This window comes from Onychostoma macrolepis, chromosome 10 (genome assembly GCF_012432095.1).
Source record: "Onychostoma macrolepis isolate SWU-2019 chromosome 10, ASM1243209v1, whole genome shotgun sequence".
NCBI lineage: Eukaryota > Metazoa > Chordata > Actinopteri > Cypriniformes > Cyprinidae > Onychostoma > Onychostoma macrolepis.
In genome coordinates, this window is record NC_081164.1 from 24,030,682 (window position 1) to 24,054,630 (window position 23,949).

Below are 23,949 nucleotides of genomic sequence, written 5' to 3' on the forward strand. Positions count from 1 at the left end.
AGGAAATCTATTTGTATCAAGTGGACGCTGCAAAGTAAGTCTTGTTTTTTCATAAATTTATTGATTATTCAAAATTCAACATTTTTATCATACAAAAAAGGCACAAACACTGCTTTAGTGCAAAAAGGCACAATCATATTTTAGGTTAAAATCAAAGTTGGCAAAACTCCCTTAAATATCAGACCGTTCCCTTTATCGGTTTAAAATAACATCAGAACAGGATTTCCACTGTGGCACATGGGGCATTTTCAATTATGGATACATATAAGGTTTAATTCACAGTATCAATAAATCAAAATAAAACCATGCATAAAGGTCAAACAGAAAAAAAACCTCTTAAAATGCAAAAGATGAATGTTTTGATGGTAGTATATTTAGCCAAACATGACAAGATTTGGTTTAAACATTAATTTATCATAAAAGTGCTGAAAAAAAAGAAAACAGAAATTGCAGTAGGAAGTAAGGCAAGCCTGACGACGAGAAATCCTCCAGTTGAACTGGTCCAAGCCCTTAGAAACGGTGTTCATGTAGCTGTATGACAGCATTTGAACTAGAATCACACTGTAGATACATTCACATTTAAAGGAGGGAAGTGCATGTGACTTCCCAGATCAGAATTAAAGGGAGAGTTCATGCCAAATTTTACATTTCTGTAAATATTTACTCATCCGAACCTGTCTGACTCTCTCTCTTGCACCAAATGCAAATCCATCCACTTTCATTGTACGGTAAAAAGAAGTAAGGGTGGAGTAAATACTGACAGGACATGAACTGTCTCTTTAAGAATTTCAGGAGAGATTCGTGCAGGTGAACACCCTGATGCGACTTCACATTACCCAACTTTGGCGTTCGCTGCTAGAGCTGGGCTTTCAGAACAGGGCTGGGGTCCGGCCCGCCCTCCGGCACAGTTTTATTTGATGTTTCGACAGCTGTCACCCATGCAGGACTGCAGCTTGATCAGCCTTTGGTTCATGATCTGCAGAAGCGTAGGATCGACCTTCTTCACAATGTTCTCCAGCTGATGGGGATCAGATGTCAGGTTGTACACCTCTACGAACGCCTGCAGGAGATCACAGGGGAAATTCACTGAGGTTCAGCTTAAAGTTTGGTCCACAACGGCCCACCTGACTGACATGTGCTCACCTCATTGTCTGCGAACTCGCAGTACTGCAGGTTTGCATCCTTCAGACTTCTGACGCAGGCGTACGTGTTGTTGAAGGCGTCTTCGCATACGCAGTCCGGGAAGCATTCCTAGAAGAAAGAAAAAACGTCACTTGGTATTATAAGATATCAGGAGAGGTTGATGGCAAAATGCATCATGCCATAGAAGAACCATTTTTGCTTCTACAAAGAACAATTTGTTCTTAGTGTGAAGAACATTTTTCCTCTATAAAGGATCTTTTGTGAAATAGAAAAGTTCCATTGATTTTAAAGGTTGTTCATGGAACCTTCAATGGCAATACAGAAGCTTTGTTTTGAAGAGTGTAGTATGCGATTCCTGAAGCACTTACAGCTAGTCCAGGGCCGAGTTTAGGGCAGCTGGGATCTTCAGAGGAATATCCCTCACCGGTGTACTCAACCAAGAAGAAGGGCCGTTCGGTGCCGTTCCGCAGCGATGGTGCCTACATGAGAACGTCAGAAGAGATAAAACACTGAGAAGACTTTCTTTCATCGTGACATTATTAGATAATCCTCATTGTGAGAATTCTCGTTCATGGAAATTTAATTATTCTCATTAATGTAATGCAAAAAAAAGCTATGAAAATGGTATTGCTCGGGTACAATTTTTCTTGAAAATAAAAATTTGCATAAACACTAGATGCAGAAAATATGCATGTGTAGTTGCTTTCTAGTAAAAAGAGATTTGAGGGGAAAGCGCTTAATTTTCGCAATGCATAAAAATCTTAATGGTCCTAAACATGTTTTATTTTTTTCCTTTTCATAAAATATTTTTTTACTCATTTGATTTGGCCTTGAAATATGATGTGGACATGCTTCTGACAGGTTTTGTGAGAAACATACACTACTGTTTAAGGGGTTGGGGTTGGTAAGACTTTTATTTAATGTTTTTTCTCTTAGGCTGCATTTATTTAATCAGAAATACTGTAAAAACAGTAATATTGTGAAATATTATTACAATTTAATATAACTGGTTTCTATTGTAATATATGGTAAAATATCATTTATTTCTGTGATGTAAATTTGAATTTTCAGCATCATTATTCCAGTCTACAGTGTCACATGATCCTTCAGAAATCATTCTAATATGTTGATCTGCTGCTGAAGAAACATTTCTTATTATTCTTATCAGTGTTAAAAACAGTTGAGATGCCTAATATTTTTGTGGAAACAACGATAAATTTTTTCAGTGAGCATTAATTTGAAACAGATCTTTTGTTTACATTATACATGTCTTTACTGTGACTTTCGATCAATTTAATGCATCCTTCATAAATGACAGCATTAATTTCTTTCACAAAAAAAATAAATAATTGTAAATCGTTTTCAAATAAGTGTGTATGATATAATGCTACATTGAGATAGATATTGTAGTGAAAATGCATAAAAACAGGTGAAATGGCATATAAATTCACAGTAGAAAAATATAAACAAACAAATATGAATATAAATACACGTGTACTGAAACAGGAAGTGAAAATCATGACACACTCACCATCTGTGGCAGGAAAGACTGTCCGTCCATGTTGACGGTGGAGAGATTTACTCCTGCGATGTCCAGGATAGTCACAGACAGATCTATATTCAGCACTGGAGACTAGTGGACAGTTAAACAGAATTTTTACATATAATAATATATTTATACACACTGTTCAATAAACCTGTAGTTCTTTTATCTAACCTGAAGCGTTTGTTTAGGTTTGATTCCTGGACCCCGAACTAAGAGAGGGATGCGAATATCAAACTCGTACAGCTGTCTCTTGTCAATGGGCAATGAGAACTGGCCTGAAATTGATTAAAAAATATGGTGTCATAAAGTCAGAGGACAACAGGTCAATAAAACCGTGGAGACTGATGACGCACCGGTGTGATAGCCATGATCAGACGTGTAGAAGATGTATGTGTTGTTTAACTCCTTTACTGAATCCAGTTTCTTAATCAGCTGCTCCACCATATCGTCCACTGACAGAAGCGTCTGCCACCTATCAGAGATATTACATACACATATCTCAATAGAAAGATTTATTTGATAGAATGTTGTATGAATCTGTATTTGCGTACCTCCTGCGGTAAGCGTTGTCGAGGTACTCAATGGAGCTGTTTGGCATTGGATTCGCAGGCTGCCGTAGTAACCAATGCTTGTCCTAAAATCAGAGAAACAGCATATTATGGTCATGCTGAGGTCAGAAAATTCTTTAATTGCATCAAAATATAATTTAGCAATATGAACATGCAGAAAAAAAAATTAAACGGGCAGCATATATACAAATAATAAAATATATATTGAAAAATCTATTTTGGTGAAAATAACATTCATTATCATTGTATTTAATGCATAACATTATAGATTTTTAAATATATAATTAATGCATAATATTATGAAATTCAAATTAAACATTTATTTTTTCTCAATTATTAATATGGTATTCATTGTTTACATTTATTAACACTCAATGGCTGGTAAATTTAAGACCATATATAGCAACATGTATAAAAAAAAAAAAAATTATATATATATAATTATTATTTATTTATTTTTCAATTTCTTAACACTAACTGACTGGTAAATCTAAGAACATATTTTAACAAAACATGAATTAAAAAACATGCTTTTTGCTCTATTTTAAAAATAAAATACAACAATCACCATCAATGATATTTTAAGATGCAAAATTTTAAATTAAGAAGGTCTTTATCCGTTCTGTGATATTATGAGAAAAATGTCTGCTGAGAGATGCTAACTGATGCTTATATAAAATTGCACAGATTTATATTAAATTATATACAAATTATTAATAACATTTCTATAAGTATTATTTTATATCAAATTTTTTTGGACATTACATTAGGTTTCTTGAAGTGTAAAATGTTGTGTAAAGCCAATCTCATTAAATCCAACCAAATTCATCGTTTACAGCTGCAGTACTTCATAATGTGTCAGATGTCATTACGGATGAAACTGAAAACTGAACCTTTCCAGGCACGTTGAAGCTGCCGTTTCGTGGTGCTTTGACGTCGCTGAAGGACTGCTGATACTGAGGGGCGGCCGTCCACGGAGAATGAGGAGACGGCGGACACAACATCATGAAGAACGGGTGACTGGGGCTCCGCTCCTCCAGGAAATGCAGCGAGCGGTTCAACTAGAATCAACATACATTTGATTTCAGATATTAACCACCTGTTTTTCCATGTACAATATTTTTTTAAAAACTTCATGCAAACAAACTGGATTGTCTGGCATGTCATGCAGTTTGACATTGGATCCCATTTTAATACCATGTGACCCTGGAGCACAAAAGCAGTCTTAAGTCGCTGGCGTATATTTGTAGCAATAGCCAAAATTACACTGTATGGGTCAAAATTATAGATTTTTCTTTTATGCCAAAAATCATTAGTATATTAAGTAAAGATCATGTTCCATGAAGATATTTAGTAAATTTACTACTGTAAATATATCAAAACTTCATTTTTGATTAGTAATATGCATTGCTAAGAATTCATTTGGACAATTTTAAAGGCGATTTTCTCAATATTTTGATTTTTTTGCACCCTCAGATTCCAGATTTTCAAATAGTTGTATCTCAGCTAAATATTGTCCGATCCTAACAAACCATACATCAATGGAAAGCTTATTTATTCAGATTTCAAATGATGTATAAATCTCAATTTTAAAAAATTGACATTTAAGACTGGTTTTGTGGTCCAGGGTCACATATAGACTGTAAGAATTGAAAAACATGGCTCAAATAAGTTGATTTTTCTTTTGTTGGCCGCAAGATGTCACTTGGTTCATATTTTATTTAATGCAATGACATTCATATTTTTAATTAAAAATATAAATATTTGAATGCTGCAGATGCACTGTTTCAGTGACCCTTTTCTTAGAGAAAACAAAAACAAAAAATCTTGAACTTTTTTTTTTTTTTTTCAATTAGTTGCCAAACAAGAATGTCTTCTAAAATGAATTTTCATTTAGCGTAACTTGATACACTAAAATAACAAAACTGAAATAAAATGAATAAACTATATAGACATATTAAAAAAAGTAATGTTACAAAAACATGCAAAGTTAGTAATTGATACTAAACTAATATGAAATGTAATGAATAGAAATATCAATAAAGTAAATAAAATAAAAATTTAAATGGTCAAAAAAAAAAAAAATCTATAATAGTATCTCAATGATACTAAAATAACAGTGCTGCTACACGGGCTCAGACTGTGGAAAACCACTATTGTGAAAAGAGTTTAATTTAGGACTAGAGTTAATCTGTTTCCGGGACACCTGCCCTTAGTTAAATAATAACAGAGGAACGGTCAGTGACGGCAAGATTCCAGCCCAGGTTTTAGTGTCAGATAGCGTTGCAGGCTGTATCAAGCAGTCCAGTCATGCGTCTCACAGAAGTCACATGACACACTGCAGCGTAGACAGGCGCATTCAGAGTCACACAGAATGAAACTATGTGGCTTCTCAGCTAGTCATGAGGCAAACAGCTTGTATCTTGTTCTAAAACAGCCATTGGCAGTATTATTTGGTAACCACTGTTTTAACCAACACATTTCCAACGTAAAACAAGTTTAGCAGGTGATGAAGCAATTCACTGGCTGTCACATTTAGCAGGAAGTAAATAGCTGCAAAAATCGAGTGACTGTTTAAGCCTCTAAAAATTAATATTTGATTTAATGCGACACGACATACTCCAAGAAGTGCATCACATTATGGAAGTAAAATGGTATACAGATCCTGTTTTAATGTTGACTCTACACTTAAAAGCATTAAACACTTACAACTAGGTCTGTGAGATAGTCCTTCTCATAGTTGTCTCCATGTTTTTCCTCTTTTCCATTCACAGACAGTGTGTAATTGTAATATTTAGAGTTTCCCACCTGTGGAGACACAAATAAAACCAAAAGACTGTTAGATTTTAAAACTTAAAACTATTAGTAAAAGGGAAATTAAATGGTTAACAATCGGATCTGCTTTTGCAGTGCAAATTGTAATGAGACCGCATCACATGACCATACTAAACCATGCATCCTGCATGAATGCTTGTCTATAGGTGATTGACACTGTCGGATAAGGGAAGTATAGAACATATTGCAGCATATACAGCATTTTTCCCGCTGATCTGAATGTAAAAGGGAAGTAGTCTTGGAATGATGCGTCCGTTCATGACTTACCAGTGCGTGCCATTGGTCCCAGCCAGGAGGCACATGACCCACACCGCCTGCGTCTTTACTTCCATACTGAGGACACAGAGAGGGATTTATGTAATCTGAGGGAAAACAGTGACTGGAAGAATCTCATGAAACCAGTCAAGAAAGAGTCATATTTCATCTCTAATAATTTTTTGGGAAAATTAGAAAATTATATTTTGTTGATTTTATATATATAAATATAATATATAATATATATATATATATATATATATATATATATATATATATATATATAACACACACACATACATACTTATTTTTTAATTGCAAAGTATTTACATGTGATAGCATTTGTTGTACTACTGCTGACTGAAATAAATTATTGTATTTTACTATTTATTTAATAATAATCATAATTTGAGCTTGAGCTTAATAATAATGAAAATAAAGTCACATTACAAAATCAAAAAATGTTTTTTTGGGGGGGGGGGTTATACAAAAAAAGTGTGACCTGGACATGTTTTAGCAAACAACTGAAGATTTTGTGCATTGCAACATTATTTTTTTACTACAAATAAACACATTATCTTCATCTGTGGTCATTACTATAACGCAAAAAGATTATTAAAAAAAAAAAAAAAAATTGTATAATAATTCACAAAAATATGCAACAAAAAAACTTTAAAATATTTAAGTAATATAAATAAAATATTTATTTTTTAAATATTTTATTAAATTATTTCATTTTACTCAGTTTTCTTGAATTTGAGGCAACCAGGGAAATAACTGAAAACGAACACAAACATTAGCAGTATTTCAAACTTCTCAAACCCATAAGAATGTTGTTAGAACGCTTTAAATATTTAAAAGATTGCATTGTGCAGAGCTTCTGATATCATTGTAGGCAAATTTCAAAGAACGAACACCATGCAAATAGGCAAGTGATAGTGTATAGAGCACCAAACGGGTCAAAAGCCGACCTGATTCAGGTATTTCCCGCCGTAGAAGGTCTGGTAGCGCATCTTATTGAGGTAAAGCGGAAAGGTGAAGGGCTCGGCCTCCTTCTGCCACGTCGTGCTGCTGCAGTTGCCAGAGATGGAGTTATTTCGGACCAAATGATTGTGTGGATATTTACCAGTGAGGATGCTGCTGCGGCTGGGACAGCACAGAGGGGTGGCAGTGAACTAAACACAACAGGAGAGGACAAACTTGTGAAATTTGATCAGATCCATTAAAAAAAATAATCTTTGGATCATGACTGAGCACTCACTGCATTGGAGAAAGTCACACCAGCATCACCGATCAGTGCTTTGGTCTTCTTCATGGGCGTCTGTGAATAAAAAAAAGATTCTATGAGATGGCTATAGCGTCAATATGATGCATCATCTGTAACAACGAAAGTTTCAACAGGATGTATGATTTCACACTAATTTTAGCTGGATGTCTTGTTCCTGGACTTGATTCTTAAAACAACAGCAGCTTCAATATGACTTTAACATGGGACTGGTTTAACCTAGTACTTTTATAATCACATTATTTTCATGATGCAATAAAAGTACATCACTTTTATTTCAGTCAGCTCTAGTACTATAAATGCTGCGATGTATAAATACTTTTAAATTAAAATAATGCATTTTAATATATATTTAACAATTTAATATTTTTTGCATTATCTGTGCAATTATCTGTTAATAAATGTGCTTAATTTTTTGTGAAAAATGTCGAGTGTAAAATCCTAAAACAGCAACAAAAAACTATTTCTTAATTTTTTGTTTGAAGTGAACGAGGTGTCCACACACACACTACATTTTTACACAACATTTCAGAGTACTAAATATATATATATATGCAGAAATATCAATGCAAAATTGCCTACGCTATAATGTATAAGTACTGTTGTATTTAACTAAACATATATCTAAAATAATTTAATCAATTTTTACAGTATCAGAATTGGGAAATTAAATGTGCTTGTTTTTCATGATAAAATGTAATAGCCTTCATTTCATCAACAAAATATTTCCTAATTTTGTTCTGTTTGAATTGTTCTGTTCTGAGGTGAATATATACATATATATACACGTATATATATATATATATATATATATATATATATATATATATATATATATATATATATATATATATATATATATATATACATACACACACACACACACACATACATACACACACACAGAGTACTAATTTATTTTAATTTTTTTTGTACATACACCAAGGTAGTTACCATTGTTTTCTGGAAGTTCATTTGAGTATTGTCCTGATAAAATTATTTTGTTTAAAAATGATTTATATATGGAAAATGTTTTTTTAAATGTTTACCAAGGCAGCACCATGGTGTTTTTGTAAGTTCAATGAAGTACTATGCCAATATTATGGTGCATAAATTTCTGCGCCATCGTATTACCATCTAAAACCACAGTTACGAGCAAGTCACTGCCACAATTGTGAAGAAGTGATACTGTCATGGTGCACAACAATTTAAAAAAAAAAGCATTTGAAGTCTAATTTTGTTCACTTACCATTCCCCCCATCTCCACATCCTGGTCGTCGGTGAGAATGAGGATGATGTTGCTCGGTTTGACGCATTGTGAACACCTGAGCGTGCAGGTGAGAAGCGCGACAAACAGACAGATGGACAAGACACGCGCCATGAGGCCAAAACCAGACCAAAACCCGCAACCTGTCTGCCTGGAGAAACGGTGTCAAGCAGACGAGGGTTATGAGTGGTGAACAGCAGCACACACACACGGTGGGATGAACTGAGAAAGTTTGAGGAAGTGAGACACTCAGTGTGTCATATGACTGCAACCTGATCTAACAGCTGATGCATTCACATAAAGTCACAGTTCATAATGAAGTAACAACATAAAAAAACGTTCGCTCTTTTAGAGTTTTTTTTTCTTCTTCTGTCTCTTCACAAAGGTTGCGTCTATTAAACCATGTTCTGGGCCGTTTTTTAAATTGTTTTAAATAACTGTTTCATGAATTATTATTTATTGCTCTGACAGCAAAAATCGGCCTACATCTTTTTTTTTTTTAAATATATATTTAATTTAAAAACGGCAAATGCAAGTTTATAATTTATATGTCAGAAGAAAATTATATATATTTCTATCATTTTCGTTTATTCACGTATGTGTAAATTAATAAAGAGAAATATAGAACAAAAATGACACCTCGGATGAACAACATTACTGTCAAATTAACAAAATAAAAGTTTATCAAACATGACCATGTGCGTTTTATTGCAATGTCACACACACACACCCACACCCCCTTCACGTGATTGTATGTTATTGTTTTATAATCGCATATGACATAGTATTATAAATGCATTTGAAGATCAAGAAAATCTGCCCTTTCGTATCATTTTATTTTTTATTATATAACTACTGTGAGTTGAGTTATTGTGGCAACCGACGTGTGTCATTTCTGCACACAGACGGAACACTTTATGGACGCACCAAAACTTTCTCAACGTGTGTATCACCCAAAATAGATCCCCCTGGATACAAACCTATGAGACGTGAGGTCCGTCTTCCGAGAGGTGGCGCCTGTGGCCCAAAAACATGAACTCTCGTTTGAATCACATTCAAATGTGAAGATGCTTTACGTTTTTGGAGGCGTTTGTTTACAGCGCTATTATAGTTAAAATATATTAATCAATATTCTTGATCCTTTGCTATATAATTCGAATCTTTCAGACCGATTTCTATAAGTTATTTTAGAATTCATTTCCAGTAATCACAAACGGCTGTGATTGGTCCATCTTCACCAGCGCAGAGAAAAGTAACAGATACCACGTGATAACCGGCTTCCTTTAGCAGCGATCAGGACAACTTTTAATTGAATTATTATACTCATAAGATGAATTCCTTTATAGCTGTTTCATTTAAAAACAGCGAGTGAAGAGCTCAAACAGAATAATTATTTTCGATACCCACTGAGACGAATTAGATGCGCGTGCTTGTTTCACGATAGCTAACTGCGGTTCTCTTTACGTATTTTATTTCTGTGACGCGCGCGTGACACCTTTTCCCTCAGTCTGGTGGAAGAGCAGAAATAAACACAGAGGGTCTGATCTTATTTGCTCTTTGGTGGTAGATGAAGCGATGAAGGTTATGATTTTAGTGTTTGCTCTAGACTATGATCCCATTAAAACGCAGGAAAGTCTCTCTACCTGTACACCAACAGAATGACAGCTGTAAATTTCCTCATGTTTCTATATTCATCTTGGAGAGGAAGATGGGAACATCTAGAAGAGCATTTCTTACACGACTAGGACGGAGCAAAGGATTTCTTATTAAAGAAACCTACAGGTACGAACCATCAGCACAGTAATGTTTTGTTGGGGTGCAACTTTTGGACCATTCCTGTTTGTTTAACTCTTACAGCTCCTCCATCACACATATTGTGTCAGAAAACAACAGTGGAGATGAAGTCCAGGCCTGGTTAGACAACCAAACTGGACGAGATGCCTCCAGTTCTGTCCATTTGTTGGACATCAGGTGGTTTACAGAGAGCATGGAGGCTGGACATCCCGTTATAGTTCAGGACAGACACATATTAAAGGTACAAGGACACATTTATGGACACATTACTTTTAAAAGAGCAGTTGAACTAAGTGTGCAGGTGTGTTGCAGGTTAACCCGAAACCCAACGGAGACCCCACAGCAATGCTGATGAAAAGTTATGCCTGTCAAAGACGAACACCTTTAAAACACCACAATTCACTTCTAACAGTGAGTTACTTATAGAGTCTTTCTATAATAATGTGTCTGAAGAGTTTGATGAACAGTTTGACACTCTGTCCTGCAGGAGGCTCTTGAAATCTTGGCTCAGAATGCTGAATATAATGATAATGAAGGACGGAGCGTGGCGTTCAGACGGGCAGCGTCAGTCTTAAAGGCGCTTCCCCGTCGTGTGAGGAGCATGGAGGATCTGAGGTGTTTGCCCTGCCTGGGTGACCATTCACAGAGAGTTATAAAAGTAATCAAGCTCCCTTACCTTCTCAAAAATCCATATTATCTAGATATATCTGATATATATATACCTTTTTAGGAGATTTTAGAAGATGGATCATCAAGAGAAGTTGAGTCAACAAGACAATCAGAGCAATATCAGGCCATGAAGGTAAAGTTGGGTAGTAGTCATACTATATTCTGTTTTTGCAGAAAGAACTGTGAAGGCAGTGTAAATGATATGCCTGATTGTTCAGCTTTAGTTTGTGAATTATGAAGTCATATCTTCCCTTTCTGCAGGCACTAATTGGTATTTTTGGGGTGGGTGTGCGGACAGCAGATCGCTGGTTTAGAGAGGGTTTGCGATCCCCAGACGATTTGATTCGCACAGGACAACAGTTGAACCGTGAACAGCAAGCAGGTACTGCATTTCACTGTTGAAAATTATTTAGTTATTTGTAATTATATTCATAAATTTAAAAAAATTTGATTCATCATTGAATGTATATGTATATATATGTGTGTGTGTGTGTGTGTGTATGTATGTATATGTGTGATATATATTAGTGCTGTCAAATGATTAATCGCATCCAAAATAAAGGTTTTTGTTTACATAGTATATGTGTGTGTACTGTGTATATTTATTATGTATATATAAATACACATGCATGTATACATATTTTTAAAAATATGTTACGTTTTAAATATATTTATATATAATATAAATTATATGAATACACGTATTTGCATGTAAATACATGTAAATATCTCCAAAATATATACATGCATGGGTGTGTGTTTTATATACATAATAAATATACACAGCACACACACATATACTATGTAAACAAAAACCTTTATTTTGGATGCGATTAATCATTTGACAGCACTAATATATATATATATATACACACACACATATATATAATATATGTGTGTGTATATATGACCTCAGGAGTCCAGTATTACGATGACCTCCAGAAACCCGTCACTAAGGCGGAGGCTGATGTCATCAGTGATATCGTTGAGAAAGCTGTGCACGCTGTGCTGCCCGGAGCAGAGATCCAGCTCATGGGCGGCTTCAGGAGGTCTGTGTGCTAATGATGTGCGGATCTTACTTTAATACTGTAGCTTCAAAGCAGTTTTGAGCGTTCATGTGCATTTTAGGTCAAGTCAAATTAATTTGTGTAGTGCTTTTCACTATACATATTGATTAACAGAAAATACTGATGTTAATGTTTCTAATATCTTAATATTTTCATGTCTTATTGTAGCATTTAGCAGATTAGAACTGGATAATAATACAGTTTACATTCTGTGATGATATAAACAATCAAAAAGTTGAGATTTGCTATAGATTGCTTATCGTTACCCAAATAAGGTTGGATACATTTCCAACTTTATAAATAGAGATGTACAATAAAATGATTTACATTTTGCACCTATATAAACAATCAAACACTCATGATTTGCTATACTGTATATATTGCTTTACATAAATACATTGTATGCATGTGAGTAAAGTTGAATGCACTATATATATATATATATATATATATATATATATATATATATATATATATCTTTATTTGCTGTATATATTTTAGGGGAAGGAAGTCGGTCATGATGTGGACTATCTCATAACACACCCAGAGGAAGGAAAAGAGGAAGGACTGATGCCTAAAATCACAAACTGGCTGGAAGAGCAGGTGTTCGTGACATTCTGTGAATACTTGCATGATCAAATCCACCCTATATGGCTGTTTTCTGATGACATTTTAAAGTGAATTTTTATGTCGAATGACAAAGTAGCATGTATTCTTCATCAGGGTTTGCTGCTGTATCAGAAGACGACCAGAAACTCTTATCTGGAAAAAATGGATGGTCCAGCTCGGACGTCTAGTAACATGGATCGCTTTGAGAGATGCTTTTCCATATTTAAGCTTCAGAAATCTGCTGTGAGCTGCAAATCAAATTCCTCTGCTTCTGCGGAGGATGTCAGTACAGGACGTGAAAGCGAAAGACCCGGTGAGCATCATTCAGAAGCGTCAGGCTGGAGAGCTGTACGGGTCGATCTGGTGGTCAGTCCCTACAGTCAGTTTGCCTTCGCCACTCTCGGATGGACCGGGTCAAAGGTGTGTCAAATCATCCAAACGGCACTGCTTTTTATTGTGTGTTTTTTATTTATTATGTGTTTGGTTTTAGTTGAACATTTTTTGGTTTTGATTGAAATGAACACTTTTAGAAGTACTTTTTAAGTACTTCATTCAGTAATTTTCATAGTAGTCAGATCACAGATTATTGGTTGAAAAATAATATTAGAAATGCAAAGTTGGCAACACCAAAGCTCCAAAAGTATCAAAGAAATTTATTTAAAAATATGCATAGTGTGTTACATTTCGAGCACGCAGGCTCTTAATCAGACAAATGAACAACACTGACATGCCTCCAGGTGATCAGGTCACATGACCTAACACAATATTACCATAATAATAATACCCCAACAAATAAACCAAAACAATAACATATCAGTCAAGAAAAACAAAGAAAGAAAAGAAAACCGAACATATAAAGTTATGCAAAATAACAAAATACAATTCTCAATCTACAATTCAACAGCATTAATTGATACCTGCCTACGTACATAAAGGTTTTGATGGTACTGGTTGAATTTATTAGAGCTGTAAAAAGCCATATAAATAGATCCAAAAAGTCCAGTAGCTCAGCATTTTGCAAACTCGAGACACTCCGTTTCCACTCTTCAGTACATAGGAATAGAGGTAGTCAAGTGTCCACGGCACGGTGGTGATATTAATAAATGACATTTACAACGTGAGCCCTTTTGGATTTTACATTAGACACGTTGTCCGCGAGAGGATTAAATGAGGACTTTGATATTCGTCCATTTCTTTAAATATGAAATACCTATCTATTTATATGGCTTTTTTACAGCTCTAATAAATTCAACCAGTACCATCAAAACCTTTATGTATGTATGCAGGTATCAATTAATGCTGTTGAATTGTAGATTGAGAATTGTATTTTGTTATTTTGCATAACTTTATATGTTCTGTTTTCTTTTCTTTCTTTTTTTTTCTTGACTGATATGTTATTGTTTTGGTTTATTTGTTGGGGTATTATTATTATGGTAATATTGTGTTAGGTCATGTGACCTTTGATCACCTGGAGGTATAAAGAGAGGCATGTCAGTGTTGTTCATTTGTCTGATGAAGAGCCTGTGTGCTCGAAACGTAACACACTATGCGCAATTTTTCTTTGATACTTTTGGAGCTTTGGTGTTGCCGACTTTGCATTTCTAATATGCTTCTACTTGTTTTTTAGTCGAGCACCCATTTAAGATCGATGTGCGTGCTGTTGCTTACTCTTTGAAAAATAATGATAAAAAATATTTTTATTTTCTACCATTTTTAGTAAATAATAATAATTATAATAATATTATTATTATTATTATTATTATTATTATAAATGTTTTCATAAATTCAAAATATTTTAATGAAACAATTTACCATATATATATATATATATATATATATATATATATATATATATAGTATTTGTTTTAAATATTTTTGTTTCATTTAGTTTTATTGGTGAAGTACTTTTAGTCACTTTCATAGTAGTCAGATTACTGGTTATTGATGATGATTTTTAAAGATTTGATGAAAATATATTTTTTTAATACTTTGTGTGTGTGTGCATGCGTTTCATTAAAATCATTTTTATCAACTTTTGATATAATAGATTTTGAGTCAATTGTGAGTAATTGGTTTGATTAAAATATTTTTTTATGAAAAAAAAAAAAAGTAAATATTAAGGTTTTTTCCAATAATTAGAAAAATATTTTCATGAAACAAATTTAATTTATTTATATATATTTTTGTATTGATTTTATATTTCAATATACATTTCTTTTTTTATATTTACATATACTATATTTTCTGAAAGTGTAGTTTTCATTTTCCTGTGTTGCTGTTGTTCAAATTGTAGTTGATGATTTCCTGCATCTTTCTCTGTTGACATCTGTGAGTGTGATTGTCTAAAGTGTGCCGTCGCACCTGACTGCATGCGGCGGCAGTGTTTTGAGGTCAGTTCCGTTCACTCGTGATGTGCTGTTTGTTCTGCAGCTGTTTGAGAGGGAGTTGAGACGGTGGGCGGGGCAAGAGAAGCACATGACCTTGAGCAGTCACACCCTCTACGACAGCAAACAGGTGAACCACACTAAAAATACATCACACCTTACCGTATTTGTGTAATAGGATATATAAAACACCATTTGGCCTAAATATAATATAATGTAGGTTCTATATGTCGTTATTAAACGTTTAATTGTAAAATCTTGCTAGATTAGCTATTTACATCTCTCTCTCTCTCTCTGTAAAACTGTACAGAATCTGTATCTCAGAGCAAAGACGGAAGAGGAGATTTTTGCCTACCTGGGTCTGGAGTTTATTCCTCCATCTGAGCGAAATGCCTGAATCACTACAAATGTGCCGAGCCTTATATTTTAGCTCCCAGTTATGATCAGATCACATTTCATATGTAAAGGTTTATAGGACAAGATGGAAAAGAGACTGCAAATGTTTTGCAAACATCAGGTATCTGATGTTTTTTAGTCAGTCATTTTCCAATGATTTAATCAATATGGTGTTTTCCACCATATGCAGTTTCAGGTTCTAACATGTGGATCTTTGTAAATCATGTGTAGTATATGTTCATAAGATATTGTTTGTCTCTTTGAAATTGAACGTAAAATTAATTATGTCTTATTTTATACTTTGTAATTAAAGATTATTTTAATTAAAACTCTCTCTTTTGATCATCTTTGTCTTTGGATGATTGACCATAGGTGCTTTTCATGTGATATCCTCTCCATAAACTGCAATGGCACATATTGGTTTTGGCTTGATTTAATTAACTTATCCACTGGAGCGCTTCTCTCAGTTATTCAGCAGATAAATGTTCTACTGACATTTGTAGAGATGCCTTATTTCTTATGGAGGCTCTTTGTGAGAGAGAATATTTGATGCATATGTAGACGTTATTGCATATATGCAGGATGTATTTGTGGTTAGATGTCGCTTGACATTATTCTAACGTCCTTTTTGTGCACCTGGTTCATTTAAACCCACTTTTCCCAACCGCCTAAAGTCTATACATGCTCACTGTATATTATAAATGCTTTCTTCTCGAGTGCTGCACGGGGAAGAACAGACCACATAACTGAAGAAAATAATCACACAGACATTTTTATCTAGAAATGCAATCTACTTGGAGCCTACTTAAAATAAGAACAATTACAGAATGATGTTAAGAACTATTACATAAAATGATATGTGAAACCTTTATAAATACACATCTCTCAGTACATAGCAGAAATGTTTATTTAAAAAAAAAAAATGTATTACTGTTTAAAAGTTTGGAGTCAGTATACTTTTATTCAGCAAGACTGCATTCAATTGATCAAAAGTGACTGTAAAGGCATTTACATATGACAAAGGATTTCTATTTCAAGTAAATACTGTTTTTGAACTTTTCATATTCACAGTTTCCACACAAATATGAAGCAGCAGACCTGTTTTCAACACTGATAATAAGAAATGTTTGTTATATCAGCATATTAGAATGATTTCTGAAGGATCATGTGACTCTGAAGACTGGAGTAATGATGCTGAAAATTGTGACCCTGGACCACAAAACCAGTCTCAAGTCGCTGGGGTATATTTGTAGCAATAGCCAAAAATACATTGTATGGGTCAAAATGATCCATTTTTCTTTTATGCCAAAAATCATTAGGATATTAAGTAAAGATCATGTTCCATGAAGATATTTTGTAAATTTCTTATCATAAATGTATCAAAACGTCGTTTTTGATTAGTAATATGCATTGCTAAGAACTTCATTTGAACAACTTTAAAGGTGATTTTCTCAATATTTAGATTTTTTTGCACCCTCAGATTCCAGATTTTCAAATAGTTGTATCTCAGCCAAATATTGTCCGATCCTAACAAACCATACATCAATGGAAAGCTTTCAGATGATGTATAAATCTCAATTTTGAAAAATTGACACTTAAGACTGGTTTTGTGGTCCAGGGTCACAATTCAGCTTTGCATCACAGGAATAAATTACACTTTAAAATATATTCACATAGAATATGTTATTTTAAAATGTAATAATAAATGATAATATTTCTGAATATTGATGTTTGTACTGTATTTTTGATCAAATAAATGCAGCCATGTTGAGCATATGAGACCTCTTTCAAAAACATTTAAAAAATCTTACCATCCCTAAACTTTGGAACAGCAGTGTATCTGTATATTTCTCTGATTGAAAGTGAGAGGGGAAATGTAGCTGTTTTAAAGCTAATGGCGGTATAGTTGGGAGACTGTCTCCAGTATGTAAACAGCCGTCTCGGTCTCTGCAGGAGATCTATCAGGTATGATCTCAGCTCTGTGTGTCTCCTTTCTTTCAGTGTTAACGGCAGCACTGTTTATTTAGCCTTTACAAAAGAGTCAGCTGTGCCGTGATAGAAGGAATCCCTGAATTTGCATGCATTTACGGAAACGCATGATGGTTACAGAAAAAAAGGTAAATAAGAATAAGTTTACCTCAGCATATAGTCTATTCAAATTAATCATTTGCTCATTTGAAAACAACAAATAACCAAGTATTACTTGGTTTATTGCTTTTAATGCAACTGGTGTGAAAACCCTATTGAAGTTGACTTTTCTGGCCTGTATTTTATTCTTTCCCAACACAATTTTCCTGCTGCTACCATTTTTTGTCCAAGGTGTAAAACCTTTTTTTCTTGGGTTTAAAATCAGCTTGTCGCTGAAGCAGTACCCTTAAAAGGACATATTTATACCTTTTTTAACCCCTAATAGGTACATATTAGTACTTAATGGGTACGTATTACTACTGCAAGGTACTAATATGTACCTATTAGTGATAAAAAAGGTACAAATATGTCCTTTTAAGGGTACTGCTCCAGCGACAAGCTGTTGTACCCCAAAAGGTACAATTTTAAACCCCTTTTTTCTGTGTGATGTATTTAATTTTATACCAGCATATTTATATATGTAACATTAAATACATTTATATTTGGTGGACTGTATATACAGGTCTTATATCAATATCAGTTATTATAGTTAACTAAAACTAAAAACCATTACAAATTTGTCATGCATACATTAACTTATAACTTATTTTAGCATGTTGCCAAAGAAACATTCATTTTATTAAGTTTAACTTGATGCACTAAAATAACTAAAACTAAAGCTGAAATAAAATGATTAAAAAACTATAGATATTAGAAAATAACAATGATGATAAATAGAAATGACAAAAACGCAATTTCTAAAACTTTGACTAAAATGAAAATTAACCCCCCATAGTGAATTAAAAACATAGTGAATTAAACCTGGAAGTTTGAATAAAAAAAAAAGTTCATGAATATGACAATCATTCAGTTGCATTATCTGAAACCATCAAGGTCCACAGTAAGCGGTGAAAAAAAAGTATTTTGAATACTTTTTTTTGATTTAGAAGTCTAATAGACGGCGTGAAACACTATATTGTTTCATCTCCGGTTTCAGTCTCTTTAAGTGTCCGGTCTTCAGGTTTGACAGGACATAAACCGCCGCGTTTCATTTTATCCACCTTTAAGTTGTATTTTACGGCGGTTTGAAACTAGCAGACACCTTCTGCTAACAACATAATTGACCTCTAAATGTCATTTTAACTTCAAAGGGCCCGTCTACGTTCACACCTCGCATCAGCCTTTGCATTACACTCTTAACAGGAAAAGGAAAGGCTCAAATGCAGCGTTCCCTCCTCCCTCGTCTTTCTCCGCGAGGACGCTCCATTCAGTCGAGTGTCCGTGATCTGAGAGCATTCACAAACATGCTGATCTGGCCCCGGCTCCTCAATGATGAGCGTCGTAAGAGACGGGGTGGGTGGGTATCGGCAGTTATGCTCAATAGGGCTTAATGCCTCCTTCACACTTCCCCTCCCTGGATCCAGGTGTGAAACAAAAGTGGTCTGAATGGGCCGCTGGAGCGTCCCGGGACACCTCTGGCCTCGGCTGTGGAGACGGGGCTCCGGGGCTCTGGGGCTCTGATCGAGGGTCTGAGTTCCCGCCGTGATTTCAGACCGGCTTTTCTGTCCGGGCCGGTTCCTCGGGTTGTTCTTTGAGGTTGATTCCTCTGATTGGAGTCAGTGAAGCATTACTGGATGTGTTGCAATCAAATTGATGGGATTAACCGGATTAGTGACTTTCATAACAAACAAAAGACAGGAACATTGACAAGAGGCCGTTTTAAAGTGATTAAACTGACAGGCACAATCATAATTCAAGTGCTGATGTGACAATTGACACCTACAGTACAATACTGTAGAACTGTAGGAATAAACACAATCCATGCGTACAAAAACAATACCAAGGTATTTAGGATTAACAAACATTCTCAACATTCTCAACAAATTTACAGTGTTTTTGATTAGAATTTCTGTAGGTTTTTAATCATGAAATTTAGCACATTTTTATTACATACATACATATATATATATATATATATATATATATATAATAAGTTGCAGGTCATTTTGGCCTATGCAGTTGAAATATGCAATTTTAATGTTAGATTTTAAGGTTTTATTTTATTTTTAAACATATAATATTTTGTATTTTAGGTTGTAAAATAATCATTTTGATTTAAAATGAGAATTATGTTTAAATTAATATCTACATTTAGTTGGAATACCAACATATAGTTGGAAAACTAAAAATACATAAACGTATTTTATTTTAGTAAGTTGATGTATTAATTAAAACTGAAAAATTAAAAAATATTAAAATGAAAACAATGTTAATGTTAGATTTTAAGGACATTTTAATTAGTTATATTTTATCGAATATATAATAATAATTTAGATATATATTGAGCAGACAATTTTTTAAATTAATATCTACATTGATTAATTATATATATACAGGATATATATATATATATATATATATATATATTCTGAATATTTACAGAACTCATAGTTGTTTGAAATAAAGTAAACATTAACTTAAAATAAAATATAAAAAGTAGATTTGTTGTTTTAGGTAAACTTGATGTACGAAAATAACTAAAACTACATAAAACATATGTTAAAAAATATATAAATATAAAAAAAAAATTATAAACAACAAAATCACTAAAACTTTCACAAAAATGAAAATGAAAATGGAAAATATACAAATAAAAACTAATTAATAATATAAACAGTATAAATATACATAAATGTTTACTTCAAGATCAGCATGTTGCATGTTGTAGGAACTTTGATGTAGTGTTTATTTTGTGGTGGTGTGATGCTGGTTGTGTGTGTTCTGCCTCCGGCCCCTGCAGCACCGAGAGAGAGACAATACATGAGCAGTCATTACAGAGCAGCAAACAGCCCTATTAGAGATGAAAGGGGCTCAATGAGGACAATCAAAGGCCGTCACCGCTGGGGGCCATTACTCTGAGAGACTGCCGTCTGTAGCGGCGCTTCAGGATCCACTCACTGAAGGACACCTCACAGCCCCTATCACACTAATGGAGCCAGATATGCTTAACTGCACTCATCATCACAAATACAAAGAGAACAAAATACTTTAAAGAACGAGCTAAGCATCTGTTCTAAATGATCAAATCATTTTCATCAGCAAAATCAGACTGATACAAATAAATAAATCTGATATAGTTTCGCATTAGAAATTTAAATGTTTTATTAAGAGAGGATAGACTGCTGAAATCATATGCAATGCTAAATATTAAAAATAAATAAGATGTTTTGCATTGCATATTTATGTTTATATTTTTATCAGTTAAAAAGCCTCATAAATAAATTACAGTCAAGAAATATGACTAGTTTTGCATTAGTTTAAAGAAATGTAAATGTTTTATTAAGAGAGGATAGACTGCTGAAATCATCTGCAATGCTAAATATTAAAAATAAATAAGATAGATATAAATAAAATGTAAATAAATCAATAAAACTTTTATTTATATTTAATTTGTCTTGCATTGCGTATTTATGTTTATATTTTTTATCAATTAAAAAGCCTCATAAATAAATTACAGTCAAGAAATATGACTAGTTTTGCATTCGTTTTAAAGAAAGTTATTTTTTTATATTTTATTAAGGGAGGACCTCTGAAATCATCAATATTCCTGTTTTTAAACCATTAAAAGCCTCTGAATAAATAAATAAAGTTTACATAAATAAATTATAGTTAAATATGCAAATTACAGTGATTCGTTTTAGTTTCAAAGAAATGTAAATGTTTATGGGGGAGTAGACTGCTAAAATAATCTATATTGCTGTTTTTAAATTATTAAAAGCCTCTAAAAAATGAATTATTGTTAATAAAAAAATGTCTTTAGTTTTGCATTAGATTTAAAGAAATTTCAGTGTTTTAATAAGAGAGGATGGACTGCTAAAATAATCTATATTGCTGTTTTTAAATAATTAAAAGCCTCTAAAAATTAATTACTGGTAATAAAAAAATGTCTTTAGTTTTGCATTAAATTTAAAGAAATTTCAGTGTTTTAATAAGAGAGGATGGACTGCTGAAATAACCTATATTGCTATTTTTTAAATAAATAAATGCCACCAATGCAACACTATATGACAAATAACCTAAAAATAAATAAATAAATAATTACTTAAGCATCAAGCAACTCTCTTAAAAGAAAGTGTAAGAACCTTCTTATGAAGAACTATTTTTGGCTGTAAAAGGTTCTTCCGCTGCTGTATAGTTCTTTAGACACTAAAAACGTTCCTGCTGTTATATTACATGTTCCTCAGATGAGTGTTTTGGATTCTGGGTTCTTTAAAACTAGTTATATTGATGATTTTCTAAAAAAAAAAAAAAATCTAAGTCCGTATGCTGCTATCAGCTCAGGAACATTATTACAGAAGAGTCTCTCTCTCTCACTGTAATCTGTGCTTTAATGATAGTGTTAGTGAGATGAGAAGTGGACCTGCCGTCTCCAACCCCTCCCGTCTGTCATCCATAAAAACAGGCTCCTGTCTGTACTGCAGCCTGATTCCTCTCCGCTGACACGCACATCAAAGTCGGGCCCCGGTTTATCACATATCAGGGCCCGGGGACAGCGGAAACGAGACGGGGACAGTCCCCTAACACTGAGCCTTACTGGAATATAGAAACCTACAATGCAATTACAGACAGATCAGTGACAGATAAGAGAGGAATGAGATCGGCCTGTTTGTTTGGCCTCTCGCTGAAAGAGAGAGACAGATAGAAATGAAGATATGATGAGAGAGTGTAAACAAATTATCTGCTCTTTGAACCTTTAAATGGGCTGAAGAGGGACGAATATATACAGACTCGACTCTCTGAATGATTTTACTCACATTACTTGGTCGTTTAAGAAGATGAATGAACAAATGATATAATTTCTCAAATTGTTTTACATTATTAAATCTTTGCAAGTTATTGAAAAGGAGCCACTTCCATTCATTTTAACTATTCATAATTGAATAAAAATAATTAAAAATAATGTAATGTTACTTTTACAGCATGAAATACTCCTAAATGCTAAAATTCCTGTTTTCAAGCAACACACACATACAGAGATATAGATATATACAAGGCATAATTTTGACTCTTATTTTTTGTGATATTTTTCATATTTTATATGGTAATGTGCTCACCATTACAAGACAGTATCCATTTTTAAAAAAACGAAAAACAAACATACAAACATGTATATAACTAAATTTTAATACATTCTTTATATTGTCATTTTCAAATAAGTGCATAAAAACAAAGACATAAATAACTCAATAACCAAACAAACAAATAAAAAAGCAAGAAACTATCCAACACAACAAACACTTAAGTAAAAATGAATAAATAAATAAAGAGTGAAAAACATGTCTTTTTTAAAATAAGTGTATAAACACACACAAAAAAAAAACTAATAAATAAAACAAAACAAAACAAGCAATCAACCCAAGAACCAAACAAATAAAAAGCAAGCAAGAAATGATTCAACAAAATGAACATAAATAAATAAATAAAAAAACAAACAAAAACAGTTTGTCGTTTATAACATAAAGTCAACATAATATCAAGCAAGCGTGAAACTATCCAACACAACAAACATAGATGAATGAATGAATAAAACACTTTGTCATTTATAACAAAAATGTAACTAAGCAAACAAACAAGCAACCAATGAAACTATCCAACACAACGAACACAGATGAATGAATGAATAAATAAATGACTTTAACACATGTTCCAGGATCTAGTTTACAGGTGATAAATCTTCTAGTGAACCTCTGTATGCGTAAATCTCCTCCCTTGGCGCCGTCTTTATATTTTTTTTCTTCAATGCACCCAAAAGGGATCAAACCCTTCAGATCCTTTAGAAACAATAATGGGACAATCTGAGGCTGTTTTATTTGCTCATCTGATAATCAAAAGTGTCTGGCAGGCTTTGAAATCACATATTCTTCAATAGTGGGCCTGATCAAGTTAATCTCAAGCAAGCCGCTGATAAACCAGATCAGCTATGCGTAATGATCCCGTTTGGGG

General features: G+C 33.4%; 2 protein-coding genes across 3 annotated transcripts; one reads left to right on the top strand and one right to left on the bottom strand.

Annotated features, from left to right (window-relative positions):
- Positions 1 to 39: 39 nt before the first annotated feature.
- gnsb (glucosamine (N-acetyl)-6-sulfatase (Sanfilippo disease IIID), b) lies at positions 40 to 9,199 on the bottom strand. Its single transcript, XM_058789616.1, has 13 exons — positions 8,883 to 9,199; positions 7,610 to 7,669; positions 7,320 to 7,523; positions 6,361 to 6,426; positions 5,968 to 6,066; positions 4,152 to 4,319; positions 3,241 to 3,323; positions 3,043 to 3,161; positions 2,861 to 2,964; positions 2,675 to 2,776; positions 1,512 to 1,622; positions 1,144 to 1,251; positions 40 to 1,060 (listed from the first exon to the last, which is right to left on the bottom strand). Exons 1-13 carry the CDS (start codon positions 9,012 to 9,014, stop codon positions 911 to 913), a joined length of 1,506 nt encoding a protein of 501 aa, XP_058645599.1. The 5' UTR covers positions 9,015 to 9,199; the 3' UTR covers positions 40 to 910.
- Positions 9,200 to 10,088: 889 nt separating this feature from the next.
- Positions 10,089 to 16,151, top strand: polm (polymerase (DNA directed), mu). 2 transcript variants are annotated; one of them, XM_058789429.1, is made up of 11 exons: positions 10,089 to 10,682; positions 10,758 to 10,935; positions 11,007 to 11,105; positions 11,182 to 11,352; positions 11,425 to 11,496; positions 11,625 to 11,745; positions 12,280 to 12,412; positions 12,931 to 13,033; positions 13,154 to 13,459; positions 15,470 to 15,553; positions 15,734 to 16,151. In XM_058789429.1, the coding sequence occupies exons 1-11, from the start codon at positions 10,510 to 10,512 to the stop codon at positions 15,818 to 15,820; spliced, it is 1,527 nt and encodes a 508-aa protein (XP_058645412.1). In that variant the 5' UTR covers positions 10,089 to 10,509; the 3' UTR covers positions 15,821 to 16,151. The 2 variants fall into 2 exon arrangements, with proteins under 2 accessions (XP_058645412.1, XP_058645413.1); XM_058789430.1 differs by having other exon boundaries at positions 10,549 to 10,682; positions 10,784 to 10,935.
- The last annotated feature ends 7,798 nt before the right edge of the window (positions 16,152 to 23,949 follow it).